This window comes from Electrophorus electricus, chromosome 6 (genome assembly GCF_013358815.1).
Source record: "Electrophorus electricus isolate fEleEle1 chromosome 6, fEleEle1.pri, whole genome shotgun sequence".
Lineage (NCBI taxonomy): Eukaryota > Metazoa > Chordata > Actinopteri > Gymnotiformes > Gymnotidae > Electrophorus > Electrophorus electricus.
In genome coordinates this window covers 2,146,636-2,167,500 of record NC_049540.1, presented here as the reverse complement: position 1 = coordinate 2,167,500, position 20,865 = coordinate 2,146,636, and the positions used below count along the sequence as shown (strand labels likewise).

General features: G+C 43.0%; 1 protein-coding gene and 1 pseudogene across 1 annotated transcript; one reads left to right on the top strand and one right to left on the bottom strand.

Moving 5' to 3' along the window:
* Positions 1–4,490: 4,490 nt before the first annotated feature.
* Positions 4,491–7,585, bottom strand: LOC118241518 (annotated as a pseudogene).
* Positions 7,586–13,683: 6,098 nt separating this feature from the next.
* On the top strand, positions 13,684–20,442 carry LOC113592257 (globoside alpha-1,3-N-acetylgalactosaminyltransferase 1-like). The gene is made up of 6 exons (XM_035526734.1): positions 13,684–13,753; positions 15,946–15,981; positions 16,124–16,156; positions 18,583–18,615; positions 19,156–19,290; positions 19,638–20,442. The coding sequence occupies exons 1-6, from the start codon at positions 13,692–13,694 to the stop codon at positions 20,326–20,328; spliced, it is 990 nt and encodes a 329-aa protein (XP_035382627.1). The 5' UTR covers positions 13,684–13,691; the 3' UTR covers positions 20,329–20,442.
* Positions 20,443–20,865: the final 423 nt, after the last annotated feature.

Genomic DNA, 20,865 nt, shown 5'->3' with positions numbered 1-20,865 from the left:
CTCCTTGTCCTGGGATTTCCTTGTGTATTTAAGTCTTGTTAGCTACTCATTGTTTGATGTCTTAGTGATTTTCTTGCTTCTCTACTTTATTGCTCCCTTTGGGCGGAGACTCTGGGTGATATTGTTGCTGTGATACACCCTGGTTATTACAGTACACCACGTGATGAGTTCCCATATGAGAGGAGGCCTGAGTCACAGGCCTACATTCCTCAGGGGATGGGAGATTATTACTGTGGTGGTGCAGTGATTGGTGGTCTAGTGGAAGAGGTGCACAAACTCGCTAAAACTTGCCGCATACAGCTGGACATGGACAAGGCCATTTCTATTGAAGCAGCGTGGCAGGAGGACTCTCACCTGAACAAGTACTTCCTGTACAACAAACCCACCAAGATCCTGTCACCTGAGTACCTCTGGCAGGACTTCAAATCCAAAACTGATGACATAAATTCATCCGCCTTTCTCAAGTCATCAAGAACTATGCTGAGGTGCGCCCCAACCCCTGATCAGTCGTCATGTTTTTACACCCAGCATTGTCACAATGTGCATATCAGGTTGAAATCTCCTGTCCAGGTTTAAAAATAACATTCTTCTTGTTCATGTAAAATCTTGACCGTGAGTAGAACATCATGACTCAGTAGAATCTTTCCTGTATATTTGTAGATCTTAGCATAACCGGTAGAAGTTGGTTGATCTCTAGCTGCTCAAAATCAGCTTTCTCACACATGCACACACACACACACACACACACACACACACACACACACACACACACACAGAGGAGAGGGTGCAGACTGTGCATGCTGCTCTCCTCTTGTCCTGGTGTTCCCCTGACGCACCATAACCATACATAGACCTTCCTTTTGTTTGATCTATTGTTTCGTAGATTGTCCTCTCACTGTGATCATGATGCTGGTGTTGACCATTGCTTTGTCTATAACTACAATTTTGGACTGCCCTTCTGACAATAAACCTGCCTCAACTTTTATCCACAAGTGTCTGGCTACATTGTTAACATTACATCATTACATAGATTTGTCATTACTGTATACTTTAAGAATAGTCATGTTTGAATGTATGCATATTATGGGTGATTTATTGAGCTTGATGTGCCTTGAGGTTAGCCATCAAGGCAAGGCAAGTTTATTTGAAAGTCAAATGTATTTATATAGCATTTTCCACAACAGTCATTATCAAAAAGCAGCTTTACATAATTCAGAGGACAAAGTATAATAAATATAGCTGATCTAGTCAACATTCTTATTAATGCTAACTCACCAAAACAAGGAAGACTCAAAATCTGCTTCAATCTGATTTCTAGCCTTAAATTCATCTGCTACTCCCCTAGGAACCCCAATGGCATCTGTGTATATTTTAAAAAGCTACCTAATGCAAGTGCACTCTTATGAATATGATGATTATTGTGTCCTTTTAATTCAACCTTATGGACAGAAACCACAGAAAAGGGAACCACTAACATCACTCTTGCACAAAGATCTGTCCATCCTGCTGCCAATGTTACATACAGCTCATCATGACCACATACTCAAACAACATCTGGTACTATCACCCCATCAGTCTTCAGTGTACTAAGTGTACAGTGTACAACACATTGTTGTATAACTAATAAGTGACCACTAGTATTAAAAAAACAAGAATCCCAAAACATTCGACTAGCATTATTCACAACCCAAATCCTCTTACACAAATCTGTGAAATTTTTCATATTTGGCCCAGATCCTCCTGTAAAATGAAAACAATCAGGAAATACAGTTGAATTGGCCCATACATCGCATCAGTGATGCCGTATGGCTCAAGACAGAATAGTGTTATATTGTTCAATAAACATTTGACAGGATGCCATATTTTTCATAATTTTAAAGAACTGTGAGCTATCTTTGTATAGTAAACACCAGAATGGACAAATTTTACAATCAACACAGTCAATGGAATTAACGGGAAGAGGCCATATCATTGGCTGGGACCTACCTTTACTGCACACAATACAATTATCTGTTGTTATGATCTGGGCTGTATAACTGGCATGAGACAGCCATACATTATCAGTGTGTTTGGATGCATTAACCTCTAACTGCTCCCTGAAAACTTCATGCAAGTTTTTTACAAAGTGAATAACACTCTGTTTATTTTGTCTATTGTTGGTAAAAACTTGCATGAAGTTTTCAGAGAGCAGTTAGAGGTTAATGCATCCATACACACTGATAATGTATGGCTGTCTCATGCCAGTTATACAGCCCAGACTCCTTTAGCACGATAGCCAAACCACTCACAGATCTGTTGCATGGCCTCACCAAGAGGATCAAATGGAACCCAGAGGCAGAAAGATCCTTCATGGAGCTGAAAGCTGCCTTCTCCACCGCTCTAGTGTTGCAACAACCTGACCTGAGGTAGCCTTTCGTGGTGGAGATAGATGCGTCAAATGTGGGAGTGGGCGCAGTGCTTTCCCAACACAAGGGAGCGGCAAGGCAATTGGAGCCCACTGCATACTTCTCCAAGAAGCTATGTGCTGCAGTAAGGAACTATGGTGTGGGAGATCGCAAACTCCTCGCTATGAAACTGGCATTTGAGGAGTGGAGGCACTGGCTGGAGGGAGCGAGGCACCCCTTTTTGGTCATTACAGACCATAAAAACCTGGAATATCTTCAGACCGCCAAAAGGCTCAATTCAAGGCAAGCCCGGTGGTCACGCTTCTTTACAAGGTTTGTATTCCACGTGACCTACCAACCAGGTGCAAAAAACGTGAGGGCAGATGCCCTCTCGTGTCAGCACCATGCAGAAGCGCAATCCACCAGTCTAGAGCCGGTTCTGTCCCGCACCTGCTTTCTGGCCATAGTCAGATGGGACCTGGACCAGAAGATAGCTGCAGCGAATCCACATCCACACTGCCCACCTGACTGTCTCTTTGTGCCTCTCCGTCAACGGCGAGACCTGATTGCTTGGGCACACACCACCGTGGGGACAGGTCACACAGGGGCAACTCGTACCGCACAGCTGCTAAGCACTCGCTACTGGTGGCCTGCCTTGAACCAGGAGATCATCAGGTATGTGGCATCCTGCACAGTATGTGCCCGCAGCAAGACATTTCGCACACCACCTGCAGGTAAGCTACTGCCACTATCCACTCCTCCTTGGCCCTGGTCCCACCTCACTATAGACTTTGTAACGGGCCTACCTGTTTCAGAAGGCAACACCGTAGTCTTGGTAATTGTGGACAAGTTCTCAAAAATGGTGAGATTCCTGCCACTGAAAGACCTACCCACTGCCTGGGAACTGACAGAACTGCTTTTTCACCAGGTCCTCCGATTGTTTGCACTGCCGGAGGACATTGTATCAGACAGGGGACCACAGTTCACATCAAAGGTGTGGAAGGAACTGCTGGGGAAACTAAACATCACAGTCAGCCTGACATCTGGCTACCACCCTCAGGCCAACGGGCACGTAGAAAGGGTGAACCAGGAACTGGGTATATTTCTGAGGTCTTTTTGTCAAGATCAACCCAAGACTTGGAGTACTTACCTCCCCTGGGCCGAGTATGCCCAGAATTCTCTACGTCATGAAGCGACAGGTTTAACGCCTTTTGAGTGTGTTCTAAGTTTCCAGCCCCCACTCTATCCGTGGAATCCGCCCACGTCAGATCAACCGGCAGTGGAAGCGTGGTGTCGGTGCAGTGAGCGGGTGTGGGAAGGGGCGCATCAAATGCTGCGGAAGGCCTTCGCCACCTATAAGAGTAAGGCGGATAGGAGGCATGGGGATACGCCCCTCTATGAACCTGGACAGAAAGTGTGGGTCTCGACAGCAGATGGCCATGCAGGATCCCGCGGGAAGCTGGCCGCGAAGTACGAGGGTCCGTACACTGTCACACGACGCATTAACGAGGTCACCAGCCACGTGGGCCTCCCTGGTAACAGCCAGGCTTCTCGGGCTTTCCATGTGTCGGCACTGAAGCCGGTGGTAGAAGGTCCTCTTTCGGAGGAGTCCAATCCTTCGGGTGCCCCGCCTCCCCCCATGCGGGTGGAGGGGGGTTTGGCGTACAAGGTGAGGGCACAGGTGCACTACCTTGTGGACTGGGAGGGGCACGGGCCAAAGGAGCGGTGCTGGATACTGGCTTCCCAGATCTTGGACCAAAACCTCATCACCTCCTTCCACAGGCTGCATCCTCTGAAGCCGGCGCCACATCAATGGGGCCGGCCATGCGCCAGGAGGCTGACGGGGTCTTTGGGGGGGGTTCTGTCACGGTTGGCTAGCCAGCTAGCAGGGGAGACACGCCCACCCCTGCTAGGGACTTCACATCGCACCTGCCCCATTCACAATCCCCTGATTACTGATTGCTTTCACCTATTTCCCATTCACTCCCTATTCTATTTCTACCTCCTAGATCCTGATTCTTAAAATGTGTTCCATTGTCTGATCTTATTTTTTCAGGAAACCCATGTCGTGGTATGTACTGGTTAATCAAGAATTTTACCACCGAATTACCGTCTTCCTTTTTTGGTTGGCCATGCTTCTGGCCACCCCGTGTAGGCTTCCACGCACATCAATATGTACCTGTATCCTCGCACCGTCTCCCCCATATCCGTGTAGTCTATCACTATCTCTCTCCCTGGCCTTGCCTCTAGCAGAAACCTCCCCTGTTCAAGTCTAATTGACGGTCTAGTGTTAAATCTGTTGCAAATTTCACAGTTCCTTACCACCTCTTGTGCCATGTCTTTCAAGCATGGATGCCACCAATGTTCCAGATTTTTCATCATCTGGGTCACCCCAACATGCCCCAACCCATGGGCTTCCTCCAATGCTGCCCTTCTCGTCTCTGGGGGTAAGATCGGTTTTCCATCCGGTCCTCTCCACACCCCGCTTTTCCCATTGGCTCCTCTTGCCACCCACACCACCTTCTCCTGCGGTGAAGCTTTTTCCTGCAGCTCTCTCAATTTCTCCTCCCCTGATGTCGCCTGCAGCTCCAATTCCACACAGACCAGGTTAAGGGTTGGCTGATATCCCGTCACTTGTTTAGCTGCCTGGTCTGCTGCTTGGTTCCCTCTTGCCACTAGTGTATCTCCGGTGTCATGTCCTTTACATTTAATGATTGCCACCCGATGTGGTAAGAGTAGCACCTCCGCCAATTCCTTCATCTCCTTCTCATGTTTAATTGGTTTGTTGGATGCTGTGACGAAACCAGCCCTTATCCACTGCCCTAATTCCACATGGGCTGCCCCGACGGCATATGCGGAATCCGTTTGTTTACTGACTCACCTGCACTCATCCAGAGAGCCTCAATAACCGCCACCAGTTCCGCTCATTGGGCCGACTGGGTTCCCTCCAGTTTTTCAGCTTTTTTAACCGCAAAGTCCCCGCTGTTCTCCTCCGTCCTGACATATATTGGTTCCACTACTGCATATCCTGCTACAAGCCCTCGGGTCGGATGTTTAAAACAACAACCGTCTGTGAACATTTTCTTTGCACCTGGAATTGCTTCTGCCTTTAAGTCTGGCCTTACCTTCTCACATTTGGCCACTTCGGCTGCACATTCATGTGGTTGCCCTCTGCCCATGCGGTCGGCCATATTGACACCTTCGTGTGTGTATGTGATGTGTGGTTGATTCAGAATTTTGCTGAGTCGCTGCTGTCACAGTGAAGTGAGTGTAAATGCTTGTGAGTTCACATATGCTACAACACTATGTGTTGTTAGTACATGGAATGGGTGCCCCATGACTGAATGGGCCGTTTTCTGAATCAATTTTGCCACTCCCACTGCGTGCTGAGTACACGTTGGGTGCCGTTTCTCCATTTGGTCGAGTAACACACTAGCATACATAAGCACTTTCCTCACCCCCCCTTTTTTCTGAAACAGAACCCCATTACTAACCGCTTCTGTTTCTGAAACATCCAGATGAAACGGTAAAGCGTAGTCTGCAGTGCTGAGGTCCGCAGCTTGAGCCAATTGTTGTTTCAATGCCACGAAGGCCTTTTCGGCATCTGCTGTCCAATTAAGAGGGTTGGTGAGATTTCGCATGCCTTGTTCAGTAACCAGTCGTCTGAGGGGCTGTGTAACGCCCACATAGTCAGGAATGTAATTACGACTGTAGCCGGTGAGACCAAGGCAAGAGAGCATGTCTTTAACCTTTTCAGGCTTAGGGTGATGTAATATCGTCGATCGATGTGCGGGGGACATGCCGGCTCCCCTCTGGGAAATAAACCTGCCTAAGAAGGAAACCTGAGTTCTGGCTACCTGCAGTTTGTCCTTACTTACTTTGGACCCCTGGTCAGCTAAGTTCTGGAGTACTGTTTGAGTCCCAATCAGGCATGTCTGTGCGGTTGGAGCCGCGATCATCAAATCATCTACGTACTGTATAAATATGGTGTCCGGTGGTAAAGAGCACTCACCCAATGCCTCTTTAAGCACCTGATTGAATAAATCTGGGGATAACGCAAACCCCTGAGGGAGGCGAGTATATTTGAGTTGACGACCCTGAAACGCGAATGAGAAGATGTCCCTGCATTGCTCAGCTAAAGGCAGACAGAAGAATGCGTTGGCTAAGTCTATACATGTGAACCACTTATGTTGGGGTCCCAGATTCGTCAGGGCCACATACGGGTTAGGCACTGGAACAGTCGGGGTCAGGAGGATATCATTAATGGCCCGTAAATCGTGTACCGTACGATACTTCCCAGTCCCTTTTTTCTCTACCGGTAGAATAGGTGAATATGCCGAATGCTGAATGCTGAATATGAAGGTTCTAACACTCCCACCTGCAAAAGCCCCTCTATCATGTCTCTAATACCTAATTCTGCCACTTGCTTGTGAGGATACTGGTGAATCCATATGGGATTCTCCTGTTGGACCTGAAAGTCTATTGGAATGCAGTTCATTAATCCGACATCCGTCGGACTGTCTGCCCACGAATGATCAGGGAGATTACTGAGCATTACCTGAGTGTTAGGGTGATCTAGCTGTTCTCTACCATGATATCTAGCGATAATTCTGTGCTCTAAGGTGGTCCGGTCAATCCCATCCATTTCAATCCTATAAGTCTTGCAGCTGGCAGAATAAAAAAAGCAAATTGGGTATCTGAGTCGGGACCCAATCGGTCGCACGTGAAGCCCTGAGGACCATAGGCCCCAGGTCCTTCGCCTGATTTTTAGGATGGAGAGCCAATGACACATGTGGTACCGCTTCACTCCCCATCCTATACCAAGGCTCTTGAGCCTCAGTTAACTGGACCGCCACGGCAACGCCCTCAGGAGCGACGTAGATGTACTTAGTAATGACATACCAATGTTCTCCTTCAAGATTCTCACAGAACTCCTCCTGATAGGAGTCATCCCCAAGATGGTCATAATACAAAGTGACGTGAGGAGGGTCAGGAGGCGGGGAGTAGGTTTCAAGTAGGGAGATCCAAGGCTTCCAGCTGAGGTATGCAGACAGAGCTCCCGTATGGCAGGTGGACTCCGGTTCCAGCAGGCACCAATAGATGTCAGCCCATTGTTCCTGAACTGGCTGAATGAGATACTGGGATGAGGTTCTCAGTCCTGAAGAGCAAGGAAGTTTAGTTCCGTCTGGTAACGTAACCATAAGTCCCTCCGGGCCACATAATATTGTAGCCCCCAACCTAATGAGCAAATCACGGCCCATCAGATTAACAGGCACTGTCGGTGAATAGACGAAAGGGTGCATCACAGTCTGTGTCCCCACTTTGGTGCATAATGGTTTGGTGATCGGCAGGGTCTGACTTACCGCAGAGAAGCCCATCACACTGGTAGTTTTGTGTGATAAGAGATGGACTACTTGTCTCGTGTTGAGCGTTGAACACGTTGCGCCAGTGTCCACCAAAAATGGCAGCTCATCTTCATTGACCCGTACTGACAGCAGGGGATCTGCCGTTGTCACGCTGTCAGGGCCTCCCTGTGGGGTCCGTCATTGTGGGCCCCATTCGGCTCCCTCCCTGGATTCCCAGTATCCTGCTGGATATTGTCCTCCTGGGGCCACCTGTGGGTAAGAAACCTGAACAGTTCCTCGTCCACATCCTCCTTGACCCCTACTTCCAGATGCTAAGGGGCCGGGTGCCTGACAGTCTCTGGCCCAATGACATAACTGTCCACAGTTGAAGCAAGGTGAGGTCACCGGTCCCCCGCAATCTCTGGCCATATGCCCCGGTTGTCCACAATTATAACACCCTTGCCCCGTCTGAGTAGCCTGCCGGAAAGCCCCTCGTCCACCCCCACTGCTCCCCCAGGTTCTCCCGCATCCGTAATACTCTCCGCATGCCCCTCTTCCTCCAGTGGGCCTCCATTGGGGAGCCGTAAACACGTATCCCTGACCACCCCACGGTGGCGGAGTCTGGGTCTCTTCACCCGCCGGTCCCGGCTGGGGGGCCGCGGTGATCGTTAACTTAGCCGGCTCCTTGTTCTTTTTTTCCTTATTCAATCTCTGTTTAACCTCTGCCAGCTGCAATCTAGTCAACTGCTTCTCTAATTCCTTATCTGCCTCCTCCGTTTTAGATGTCTCATCTTGCGCTAAAGATAAGTGTTGTACTAAATGTTTATCCCACATCTGAGTCGCTATCAGGCAAATCCGGGTTATTTTGCATAGCCTTTCTCACTACCGCCGGTACCCCTTCTAACACTGCCCTCCGGTACCACTCCCAATGTAGCCCCTTTTTCCTGAGTGGTGACCTGTGGATCTAACCCTTTTTTCCTGACATAAATCTAAATATTCTCTCGGATTCTCTATAGGATCCCACTTTAATTTAGGGATCACCACTGCGGATGATAAGGGATATTTGGTGTGCATGGCTTCTCCTAGTTTACAAATCACAAGTGTTAATCTAATCTCATCAGATTCATTTGTCGTGCCCCCATCGATCTCCAGCTCCCTAAGAAGCCAATCAGTTTGTCAGATCATCACCGGATTAACATCACCCTGTTCTCTCCCCAGTGCATTTAAACCTGCCTACTCCTTTTTACCATTGCGAAGTATTGCCTCCAGTTTCACTGTGTATACTGAGTTTTCTCCTGTTTTGCCCTTTTGGGTATAGGACCTTGTTTTTTGTAGTTTCTCTCTACTGTCTCTTGCCTGCCCCTTTTGAATTATTCTGCCTGTTTTTGGATTACTTTTTGGTTTTTGACTTGGACTGTATTTACTCCATGATTTATGCTTATCCCTGATCTCATTTTTCTGGCTCTGACCCTGGCTTGTTCTTTCTACTGATTTAGATTACAATAAAACCAGAACCTCTTATCCACGAGCATCTGACTTTTTGTCTGCCCCATTTGCACTGGCATTGTTCATCAAATCATCTAGAATTGGGTTAGTCGCACTAATAAACAGTTCATCATCACAGATTCCTGTATTCCCAAAACAAAAACATACATTTATTTTATCATCTCATACAGATTGCCAACACATATAACCCCAAACAATGTTATCAGGAACTTTCGATGACATCTCATTGCAATTGTCAAGTAAGGTTTTGATACATTTTCTACTATTGCTAGAACTGGAAGTATTACATGAAAATGATAATTGCATCCTAGCATCAAAACAATGCATTAGACATTTTAGTTATATGGTTATATACAATCAGTTTCTTAATACCTGTATGGCAGGGTCCTGAAATCGAGCAACAAAACACTTATGATTTTGAATCTCTTCGGTTGTGATTTTTCAAGAGAAAGTCCCCCATGTCAGCATCCAATCACCTTTGCAACTTTTGAAGATGTTATCTGTACTGGTGTACAGGCAACATGTTTGTAAACGATCTAGCAAAGGATGTGATAACCTGAGCTTTTTTTTTGGTTTTCAAAAACATCTTAATGTAGTCTGAGAACAGCTTGTTTCACAATCTTCAAAGTTGCTGTCTACAAAATATTTACTGAATATTGACCTAAAAAATCAAACGCTCATTTCCACTATCATCTTGGATAACCATCTGCTCAAGATCAGTTTCATTTGTTGTAGGACTCTGTTCCTTGTTAACAAAACTGGATGAAGAATGCTGCTGCGATTGTAATTACATGGTTGAATACTTTCACCACTTAATAGGCTCTCACTTAATGCAATTAAGCATTGATTCAGTTCATAAAAGATATCATTTTGACTTGCCTGTGCACTTTCAGGACTCTGAAATACATTTTCATTTTGACTGACCATTTCTGGTGTCAAAGCTAGACTTTCATTCAATTAACAGCTTGTAACTCAAATTGGTTCAAAGAATCTTGTTGCCATAGACTATTTTAGAAAATTATCAAGCTATGATTCGGGTCGTGAAAGATACTGATTTCACTTGCCTGTGCATTTTCTTTCTCACTTAAATAGTTATTTTTTTATTATTATTTTATTTGTAAGATCTCGCTAGTGGGTCATTATTTGGGCATTTGAGCCATAGTATGTAGGTAAATAGTTTAACAGTAGTAAACCTTCTGCTGTGCATTGATTCAGAAAGCTCAACACGTTTAAAATAATGTAGAATAATTCCATTCAGTATATCAGTATTCTCACAACAGAGATTGATCAACAAGTGATCATTCCACATTGGATTACCTCGGGCATCTTCCTCCCCCTCCTCTTCAGGTTGTAGAGTCTGTTCCTGGTATGACATGTCAGTGGTGACTAATCACAATTTTACCATATGCTAGACACAGTCTAGAAAAGAATACCTTGTAACAAGTCATTCAACATATAATCTATTTCTTTATTGGGCCATCTATCTACAAATAAAGTAAAAAAATAAATAAATAACAAAATTTAATTGTATAAAATTCAGGAAATAATGGAAATATAAGAATCGTAGTGAGCAGAAAGAACACACTGACGGTAATCCTTCTACTTAAAGCTTTTCCAAAGCAGTGAATTTAAGTAAATAAAGTACTACAGAATGTCTTAAATGTTGAATTAAAAGACCTCGTTTTGTACTTCACAAAATAGCATTCTATTTAATTAGACAGGTGTGGGGTTTCATAAATTAAATGAATGCTAAGCTTACACTAATAGAGAATAATGCGTAGAATGGAATAGGACTAATGCTTGAATTAATAATATAATTACTGTATGTCCAGACATAAAAGGAAATGCCCTAGACATGCATATGTGTGATTACGCAAGAAGACATGTGTACGAGACGGTCAAACAGAGGTGACGGCTGAGATGGAAAAACACAAAAGCAGAAGTGGTGCAAGGCGAGAAAAACTATAAGTCTGTCTGTTGCAAAGTTATCCTTTAGATCTCACTCGCACTGCGTTGTGAAGTGACATCTCCAGAGCTCTGCATTAATAAAAGGCCACAGGGTAACGCACTGGTTCCTGTCTCTTCTTTCCTGCATCAACGGACACGACACAGGAGAATAGGAAAAGCCAGATGATGTACTTCATCTACAGACGTCGTGAATACGGTTATCTACAATTCAGTTGATCAAAGTGTTTCACGTACTTATATTCCCATGTCTGTGACGTAGGATAATATCACAGATTTACCAATAATCATCATGTAGACATTCAGCAGCTTTTACAATGACCTAGCTAGCCAAGTCACAAGATACACTTCTCATAAAACATTGCGAAGACTTTGTTTATAAAACATGTTTGATAGTTAATATAAAACGCAATGGGGTAACCGGGGCAGACGTCGCAAGGCCCTGCGATGCAACGCACTATTACGTATTTTAAACATCAGGTAAATAAATAGCGAAATACATATTAGCTGTTTTAGTCACGATACTGGTACTAATAAATATAGCAACATATTCTAGTCATATCATCAGAGCATGAGTCGGTAAATAGGACCACTGCCTACCTGTCGATAAAGAAAACTTGTTAACAGTTGATCCATATTGATATTGGAGAAAACTGTGATAAAACTGTGAAATCATCAGGCCCACTTTGGAAACTGTCATGTTTTGTGAAAATGTGTATTGGCTTTATTTCCATTAACAGAATTCTAGAATGAAACTCTTTAATTTCTTTATCAAAAAATATAAATCTTAGCAACTTAGCTAGCCAAATGTAATGTTATCAAGCTAGCTAAATAACCGTACATGAAGCATCTTAACGATAACTTCCATAGTCTTGCAAGATGAGATATTTCATAATTTATTTTAGTTATCAACAAGATATAGTTCATTCTTTCATTTAACGTGACAAGACAAACTAGTTATATTCTAATCCTCAATCCAAAGTTTGATGCCAAGTGCTTCAGTGTCATTTTGACATTGTTTAGCTAGCTAGCTACTTTGTTAACATTAGAGCAGTTAACACTAGCAGCTAGCTAGCTACCTTAGCAAACTGAAAAGAACTGGACCCCAAGACATTGCTTGAAATAAAAATGTAAAATGAACAGTCGAAGTTATTAACCACAGTCAAAGGTAAGTCAAGTAAAGGTTAACATAGCTGACATCGAGTCAGCGGCCTGTACATTCATGTTTGCCTGTCAGTATTAGCTGTCAATCATCTCACCACCACTCCTTTATGAATCGTTAAGTAACTTAACTAGAACTCGTATATATATGGGTATGGGCGAGGTTAAAAGTTGTACCGCAGCCAGCCACTAGAGGGCAGCAAACACACAGTGGCTTCACTTTTCACAGCCTGTCGTCCAGTCCATTTGTATATAAATAGCAGACACTAACTACTAGCTACTAACTAGCTTGCTGAGCTGGTCCCCACCACGACCATATTAAATATCTAGCAGTCATTTTCCCAGTCAGATTTAGCATATTTAGATCTTTTAAAGACTTCATTTGTTTCAAAACAGAGTGAGACCAATACATCTTAAAAAATGTAACTACACTGAATACTGTACCAAGTTATGTTCCAAATGTTTATTAAAGGTATTTAGTCAAGGTAATGAAGACGAGTCCTTTCATACTTTTTCATACTTAAAATGATTGTAAGATTCTGCAATGGAATCAGCACAGCAACCGCTTTTTTGTCTCCTTGTGTAACTGACAGCACTTTTTGGCCAATAGAAGTAACGTTTTGGTTAACCCCCTCTAACACGTACATCACTTCTTGACACGCCCACCTTTTGGCACTCCCACAACTCCAGTGTTCAGTCCACAGGCAACTTACTGGTAGCACCAGCAAACAGTATGTATACTTGGATTCAAATGGAGATCTTAGGAGTAAAGTGCGCTGGCAAACAGATTCAAATGGCAGATTGAAATAATTTTTAAAATGTAGCTAAATAATGCAAATAAAAGAAACATGTAAACACAAATGTGACCACACTTTGTGGGCATGACATATGCAAACTAAATAAATAAATACAAATAATAATATTATCTAGGCATACTCATAGTCATAACTAAAGTTAGTCTAGTTCATTTGGTTACTGTCTCTTTAAATACATACTACCACAACCTTCAACAGGCTGAGTAAGAGCCTGTTCAATATGGGACCGTCCAAAATGTGGGGGTGGACAACTGTCATTCAAAACTTATTCATTTGAAAATGGTTCTGTATCTAGTAATTCCATGCATTGTATTTCAGATGGTCATCTATAATTAGATAAAGTAGCATAGTGGAGTTCTTTGGAGTAAATATATTGTTTGCCTAATACAGATTGGTATTTTCAAAGAGGAGTTCTGCACACCCCTGCACCATGATGTTATTCTGATTATGATGGGATAACTCCTGTCTCTCATTTTCATTGTTCTTCATGCTTTGCACAGAGGAAAATCATCACCATGCGCTTGCTAAAGAACTCCCATTTGTTTGTCCTGTCATTGGTAGGATTGCTGCTGGTTGGGTATGTAATTACCTTTTACTGACACTACTGGAATAATGGTGACTGTATCAAACAATAGAGCTGATGGCTATATTGACACATTCAGCAGCAGGACCTGGGAGAGGAGTTGTTGCCATGATTTGAATCTGAAAAATCTAATAGGGCAGTGGTAGCTTAGTGGTTAAGGTACTTGACTTGTAATTGGAAGGATGCTGGTTCGAGCACCACCACTGTCAATTTGCTACTGTTGGAGCCCTTGAACAATGCCCTTAATCCTCAATTGCTCAAGTTGTACTCACTCATAATTGTAAGTCGCTTTGGATAAATGTGATACTTGGGCAATATCTGACACCATTACCTGCACTTTTGCTAAAATCTCAACCAGCTTATATCACACTATGTGTGAGACAGGATCTCTGTGTCAGAGTATGTTGCTGAAACATAAAAGTAAAGAAAATAGATAATTTAGATGTTTGTTACAATAGTCCAAAACGAAATGACATTCACATGCTAGTGAAAATACCATTAAGCTAGCAGGGGAACCCTAATGACTGAAGAACAAATGCTAACGTAACTTTAGTTAAAACGCAAACTATAAACAACTTCTGTACTAAACAGTTGGACATTTAGGGCAGGGTTATTGGATGGGTTGTTCTTTTTCATTTTTGCTAATCTGCTGGAGGGCTTACACCCCCTTTCACAAATCTCTGTCGACACCTCTGCCGTTGGCTCGCTCTGCACTGCTTTGATAAAATTTCATGCAATTTGTGTCACCCTATGTGTGAGAGAGAATGGCTCTGTATAAAAGAATGTTCCCTAAAATGACTTTTGCATTAAACCATGCAGCATTTACACAAGTCTGATGTGTTAGCAAAAGACAGGGAGAAGTCACATACAATGACAAGAGTTTAAATACAGAAAAGACTAACACAATATAAGTGTGGCTACGAAACAGGATCTTCCTGCTGCATTTCTGGAAGGACAAAAAACATGCAATGTACTCCAAGAGCAAAACCAAACAAACGTTAGCCAATGAACAGGCGTAGTCAAACACACCAGAAAAGTATAAAATAAAGCTGTGACTTAGTATGAAAGCAAGTAAATGACTGTACAATATTTTAAAGGTTTTTTAAAATACATACAATTGTTTTATTGTTATCATTTATAAATAAATTTCATGCAAATAGTCTGATTTTAACTAGACAGTGAGTGATTTAAAAAATACTTATTAGTCACTATTTTTCACTTGATGAAAAAAGAAACTGCTATGTATGTAGCAGCAGTTTTATGTTTGTTTGTCTGAAGCAGGAAAATCAGGCCTGCAACAGCACTGCATGCATGCTCTGATTAAACACAAAGATTTCCATCTCATGGAATGGGGCACACTAGGTATTTAGCAAAAAGAAAATGACCTCATGCCCCCTCAGAACTTAGTAACCTGTGCACAATAGGTGCTTAGTGAAAGAAATGACCCCATGCTCCCTCAGAGTCTCTGAACAAAGGTCTTACAAGTGTGACAGAGTAAATACGATGTGGCAACACAGTGTGGGATTAGTCTCTGCATGAAAAAAAAAGTTAAACAGCAAAACCTTCTCCACACATACTGTACTGAAGAAGCCAAACCTAAAGCAAAAATGTCCACTAAAAAATCATCTTGTCTTAAGCCGAGATACGAGCTGGAACTTTTTACAGAGGAAAAAAAATCCAGTCACATTCCATCATCAAATTCTATCAAAGAATGCACAAAATGATGTGATTTTAAATATCTGGACAAATGATGTTCACTGGCGTGTTGTTGGGTTTTTTGGGGGTTTTTTTTATGATTTATTTGTGTAAAACAGCCACTGTGAGACAACCTGAATGCCTAATGCTTGGTGCCTTCATCTTTCAACTAGGCCTAATTAATGATTTACACAAATAAACAAAGATTTGGGATTTCAGCAGAAATAAGAACACTTAAATAGACAGCATGTAGTGGACTGAATGATGTGATGTTATTGTGTGATATTAAAATATTTGTTTAGTTTCACTACTTTGCCCTTTGTTGTCACCAACTGATACAGGCCAACAAAACATGTAAAGGTTATGAAGTAACACACACGTTCATTTAAAGTAAACTGATGAATGCAACGTATTCGTGGGTATGTGATACTTATACACAAGACCCTTAATGGTCAGAGTTTACTTACTGATTTTATCATTTTGTCTTTTAGGTGCATTTACTTTGGTTACACTTCAGCCTGGTTTAGGTGAATTGTTTTACACACATACATAGACACATCTTTGGCACATTGTTTGGCACATTATATTTGGCTAAACTGTTCACACACATGAATGCTCATGTTACTGTGTACTTCTCTGTGTAGTAAGTCACGTGTGTTTTGTTGTCAGGTATGCAGGAAGCAGAAGTGGAGTTGCTGACGGGTAGGTTATGTGGATTTTAATAAATACAAAAAAATACAAAAAGCAAAGTCCATAAACCAAAGCAAATCGGCAACAGTGCAAAAACAACAAATGCTAACAAATCTGAAGGAGCAGGAAAAAAGACAAACACTGAAGGAACAGGCTAATGGCAAGCACCAAACGGAATGTTCAGTATACAAACAGGAGCAGGATACATTATATAGACATACAAATCAGGAAGTAATGAGAAACAGGTGATCAGTATTCACATTTTTTACACGTACCTTAAGGGCATTTGGCCGTTAAGGAAAGTAGTCTGTCTTAATACTCCGGTAGCACATACAGTCTGCAGAGGGGAGAACAGGGAAGGCTTCCCCCGCTGTGTCCTTACTGCCTTTATCTTGGATGCGTTCTGAAACCACGGTCTAAATGACATTTGAAAATTAGTCCCTCGAAGAACAGTGACTTAATGTCACTTGATGAGGGGTAGGGCGCTTCGTTCCTCATATATATTCTAAATTTTCATGGTCTGTTAATGCTACAAAATGATGCTTAGCAATCTCTAGCAAATGCTGCCGCTACTCTAGAGTCAACACCATAGGCAAGAGCTCCCAGTTGCCCACGTTATATATCTTTTCTGCAGGCCAGAGCCTACGAGAACAGAAGGCTATGGGGTCCAGCTTTTGGGCGGATCCCAACCTTTGAGAGAGAACAGTTTTTACTCCTACATCAGCGGCGTGGGCCTCAACAACAAAAGGCTCCACTGGATCACGATGTTTTAACACTGGTTCGCTTGTAAGCGCCTTCTTTAACTCTGCAAAGGCTTGCTCAGCTCACGGACTCCATACAAGTTGCATGGTCTTACCCTTAAACACAGCAGTGAGTGGGACAGCAGTGGCTCTGAATCCACAAATTAAATGTCTGTAAAACATTTGTAAAGCCCATAAATTGCTGTAAATCCTTAAGAGCCTGAGGAATGGACCAGTCCATCATAGCCTGCACCTTCCTGTCCTCCATAGTGAGTCCTGTAGCACTGAGGACATAACCCAGAAATGAAGTCTGCTGTATGTGGAACATGCATCTCACACCCTTGATGTATAGATTGTGTTCTAACAGCCTCTGTAGAATGGACCTGACATGATGAACATGCTCCTCTAGTGTGGGGGGAGAACTAGGATATCATCAATGTAGGCCATGACATATTTTCCAATCATGTCCCTTAGCATGTCATTAATAAAGGCCTGAAAGATGAACGGTGTGTCGGATAAGATGTGTGGCATAACCTGGTACTCCGCAATGAGTTACGTGGCTGAAAGTAACTCTGCACCAAGGCTTCAGCTTCATAGTCCTCCATGGCCTTTTCTGCTATTGATAGGGGATAGGGATGAGTTCCTGGTGGCACTCCCTCCTCTACCAAGTCCACTGCACAATCATAGGCATGATACAGAGATAGGGCAGCTGCTCTCCCCTTGCTGAACACCTCAGCTACGTCCTGATATTCTGTGAGTACTATGAATTCACTCGCAGGCTTCAGGCTTTCTACTGTGGTGAAGGCTAATATCCTCAGTCTCACCAGGACATGATCAGTGATGGTTAGGAATGGTGTGGTTGATTGGTCACTCCTTTCTCATGAAGCAGGTGATTGAGTCTTATTGACAAAAAGATAAGCAAGCTCAGTACCCAGGTCAGATTTAAGCCCTTAATGACAAAAAACATGGAAAACAGTAGAGCTGCCTCATTGCATTCACTCCCTGCTGCCACAGTACAGAACTTGAGGGCATATTCAGCAGCAGACAGAGAGCACTGCTCATACATAAACAATAGCTCCTCACTAACTCTTCCTTCAAGCAGATGGTCAAAGATGTCATTGAAATTGTCCGAAGAATTCGTTATAGTCTCTCATGATTTCTCTTCTGTGATTCCATACTGCCATAGACCAATCTAATGATTGCCCACATAACAAGGAATTGACAAGTGCAAAACTGCTTCGGTACACAGAGGCAGATGTGCCAAATAGAAGGAGCACTGTAATAAAAATCTCTTACAACCTACTGGATTGCCATTATATGGCAATGCAGTCCCAAACTGCAGCAGGTTCAGTGCAAATGGAGGGAGGCTCACTGCACCTGCCAGACTTGTCACATGAGGAGTGACCGACGCAAATCATTGAGTTGATTCTGCAACAGATTGTTACACCAATGACCCTTGATGAAGAAGAGCCATAGAATTGTTATTATGTTAATCAAGAGTTGGAATACTAATTTTATTTGAACATCAATCATATTTTTTCTCCAGGGGAAAAGAGTAGCACAAAAGCAAGAAGTTACTCTCTCCTCATGGGCACAAATGGTGTAATTGTTAGTTGATTTGTAGTTAATTGGCAATTATGTAAAATAATTATTGATCTATACAGACTTTGCTTTTTTTGCATTTACATGTTTTATTAGGCTTTCATACAAGCAGCCCAGTATTCTAAATGGGTGAGTACATGAGTGTGTGTGTGTGTGTGTGTGTGTGTGTGTGTGTGTGTGTGTGTGTGTGTGTGTGTGTGTGTGTGTGTGTGTGTGTGAAATATAGTCTCGTCGTCTTTAGTGAGTATATAGTGTCTAGTTCAGAGGGATGGGGGGCATTTCTAAGGGCAGGGGCGCTCATAAATTATTAGATTATTAGGTGGTGGGGCCCAATGTGACGTCTTGTCAAGGGGTCCAAAAATTCCTGCGGCACCCTTGCCTAGCTAGCACCCCCTTCAACTCACTTCCCCCCACCTGCCCAGGGAATGTATTATGATTCAATTGCTTAGTCTAGCCTTTGATATCACACTGCCCACACTAAGCAACACTATAGTTGTATATATAGTTATTGCACATATTGCACTGGTATTTCTCTTACTAAACTTAATCAAATTCTTATGTATATGTGTGTTAGTGTGTCTGGTGGTGTGGGTGTGCATGTGTTACATGTGTGTATGCATTTGTGTGTGCGTACTTGCTTATATGTACCTACATATGCGTGTGCAACAGCCGAAAAGATGTCATCACGGTGACCCCATGGCTTGCTCCAGTGGTGTGGGAGGGCACATTTCACACAACTCTGATTGATGCCATCTACAAAATGCAGAACATCACCGTAGCAACCACTGTGTTTGCACTGGGAAAGTATGTACTTATCACAGGATGGCGGTGTTTAAGAACCTGTTTTCTTGTGGGTAACAGTGTGTAACTAACTTAAAAATCCCACTGAAGTCACTTTGGTGAACATTGTGTTCTCAGATGAATATAATAAAATAACTTTGTGGTTATTGTTTTAACACTTCGTTCGCCTGAATAACATGCTAAAACATAATAATAAATAATAATTTTTAAGTAGTATTATTGTTGTGTTTTACATAATCTAGAATTTGGTTACCAAATTCAGACTAAAACTAGCTGCTGAAAAAGCACGACAACTGTGGGGACTGAAACTTATAAACATAAAAAAGGGACAACTCCTTCCCTCAATTCAGATATGTGCAGTTCCTGAAGGACTTCCTGGAGTCAGCAGAGAAGCACTACATGCAGGGTTACCGTGTGCATTATTACATCTTCACGGACCAGCCCGAGGCAGTTCCTACGGTAACACTGGGTGCCAGCCGTAGTTTGACTACACTGAAAATTTCAAGTTCAAACCGCTGGCAGGAGATCACACTACGCAGGATGGAGAGGCTTGAGAAACTCATTGAGACCCAACTGAGCAATGAGGTCGACTATATCTTCAGCCTTGATGTGGATACCAAATTCTATGGTCACTGGGGGGTGGAGACTCTGGGTGATATTGTTGCCGTGATACACCCTGGTTATTACAGTACACCACGTGATGACTTCCCATATGAGAGGAGGTCTGAGTCACAGGCCTACATCCCCTACGGGAAAGGGGATTTTTACTATGGTGGTGCGGTGATTGGTGGTCGAGTGGAAAAGGTGCACAAACTCGCTAAAACTTGCCGCATGCAGCTGGACGTGGACAAGGCCAATTCTATTGAAGCAGCGTGGCAGGAGGAGTCTCACCTGAACAAGTACTTCCTCTACAACAAACCCACCAAGATCCTGTCACCTGAGTATTTGTGGCAAGACACTAAATACATAACTCCTGACATAAAAATCATCCGCTTCTCTCAAGTCATCAAGAACTATGCTAAGGTGCGCCCCAATCCCTGATCAGATCACATGTAGACAGTAATGACCCCATGTGGACTGTAATTACTTGTTTTCACAAACACTCACAAACATTCACATATTTTTTTCCTTAGTTTCCGTATTATAAATAATCCCTTAAATTTGGAGCAAAATTTATTATTCTTATTTTTTTATAACTAATTTTCTAATTATTTACATACCTGATGTTTACTTAATAAATGAAGTTTCATGCAATAATGTTTTCAAATTCTTATCTTAAATTTCTTGTATTTTTGTTGTAAAGTCTGCACACACCCAGGAACACACACGCACATGCCGAATCACACCAATCACCGATCACCACCCACAACCCCTCCCCCACTCCCAGTCACCTGCTCACTGAACTCTTCACTTGTTAACCCCCACAGGTGCCATATTCCAGCACTTTGGATAGTAACCTGCTACTATTCTACAGACAAGCCACTGTTCCTGCCCTTTTGCTTTTTTCCAGCATTCTGGCAGTAAGGCAGTGGTAGCTCAGTGGTTAAGGTACTTAACTTGTAATTGGAAGGTTGCTGG

Excerpts from the sequence above, each read along its gene's own strand:
- LOC113592257 (XM_035526734.1), top strand. The coding sequence starts at position 13,692 with ATGCGCTTGCTAAAGAACTCCCATTTGTTTGTCCTGTCATTGGTAGGA. Across the intron at positions 18,616-19,155 it reads CAGCCCAGTATTCTAAATGG|CCGAAAAGATGTCATCACGG; the intron begins GTGAGTACATGA and ends CGTGTGCAACAG. Across the intron at positions 19,291-19,637 it reads ACTGTGTTTGCACTGGGAAA|ATATGTGCAGTTCCTGAAGG; the intron begins GTATGTACTTAT and ends CCCTCAATTCAG.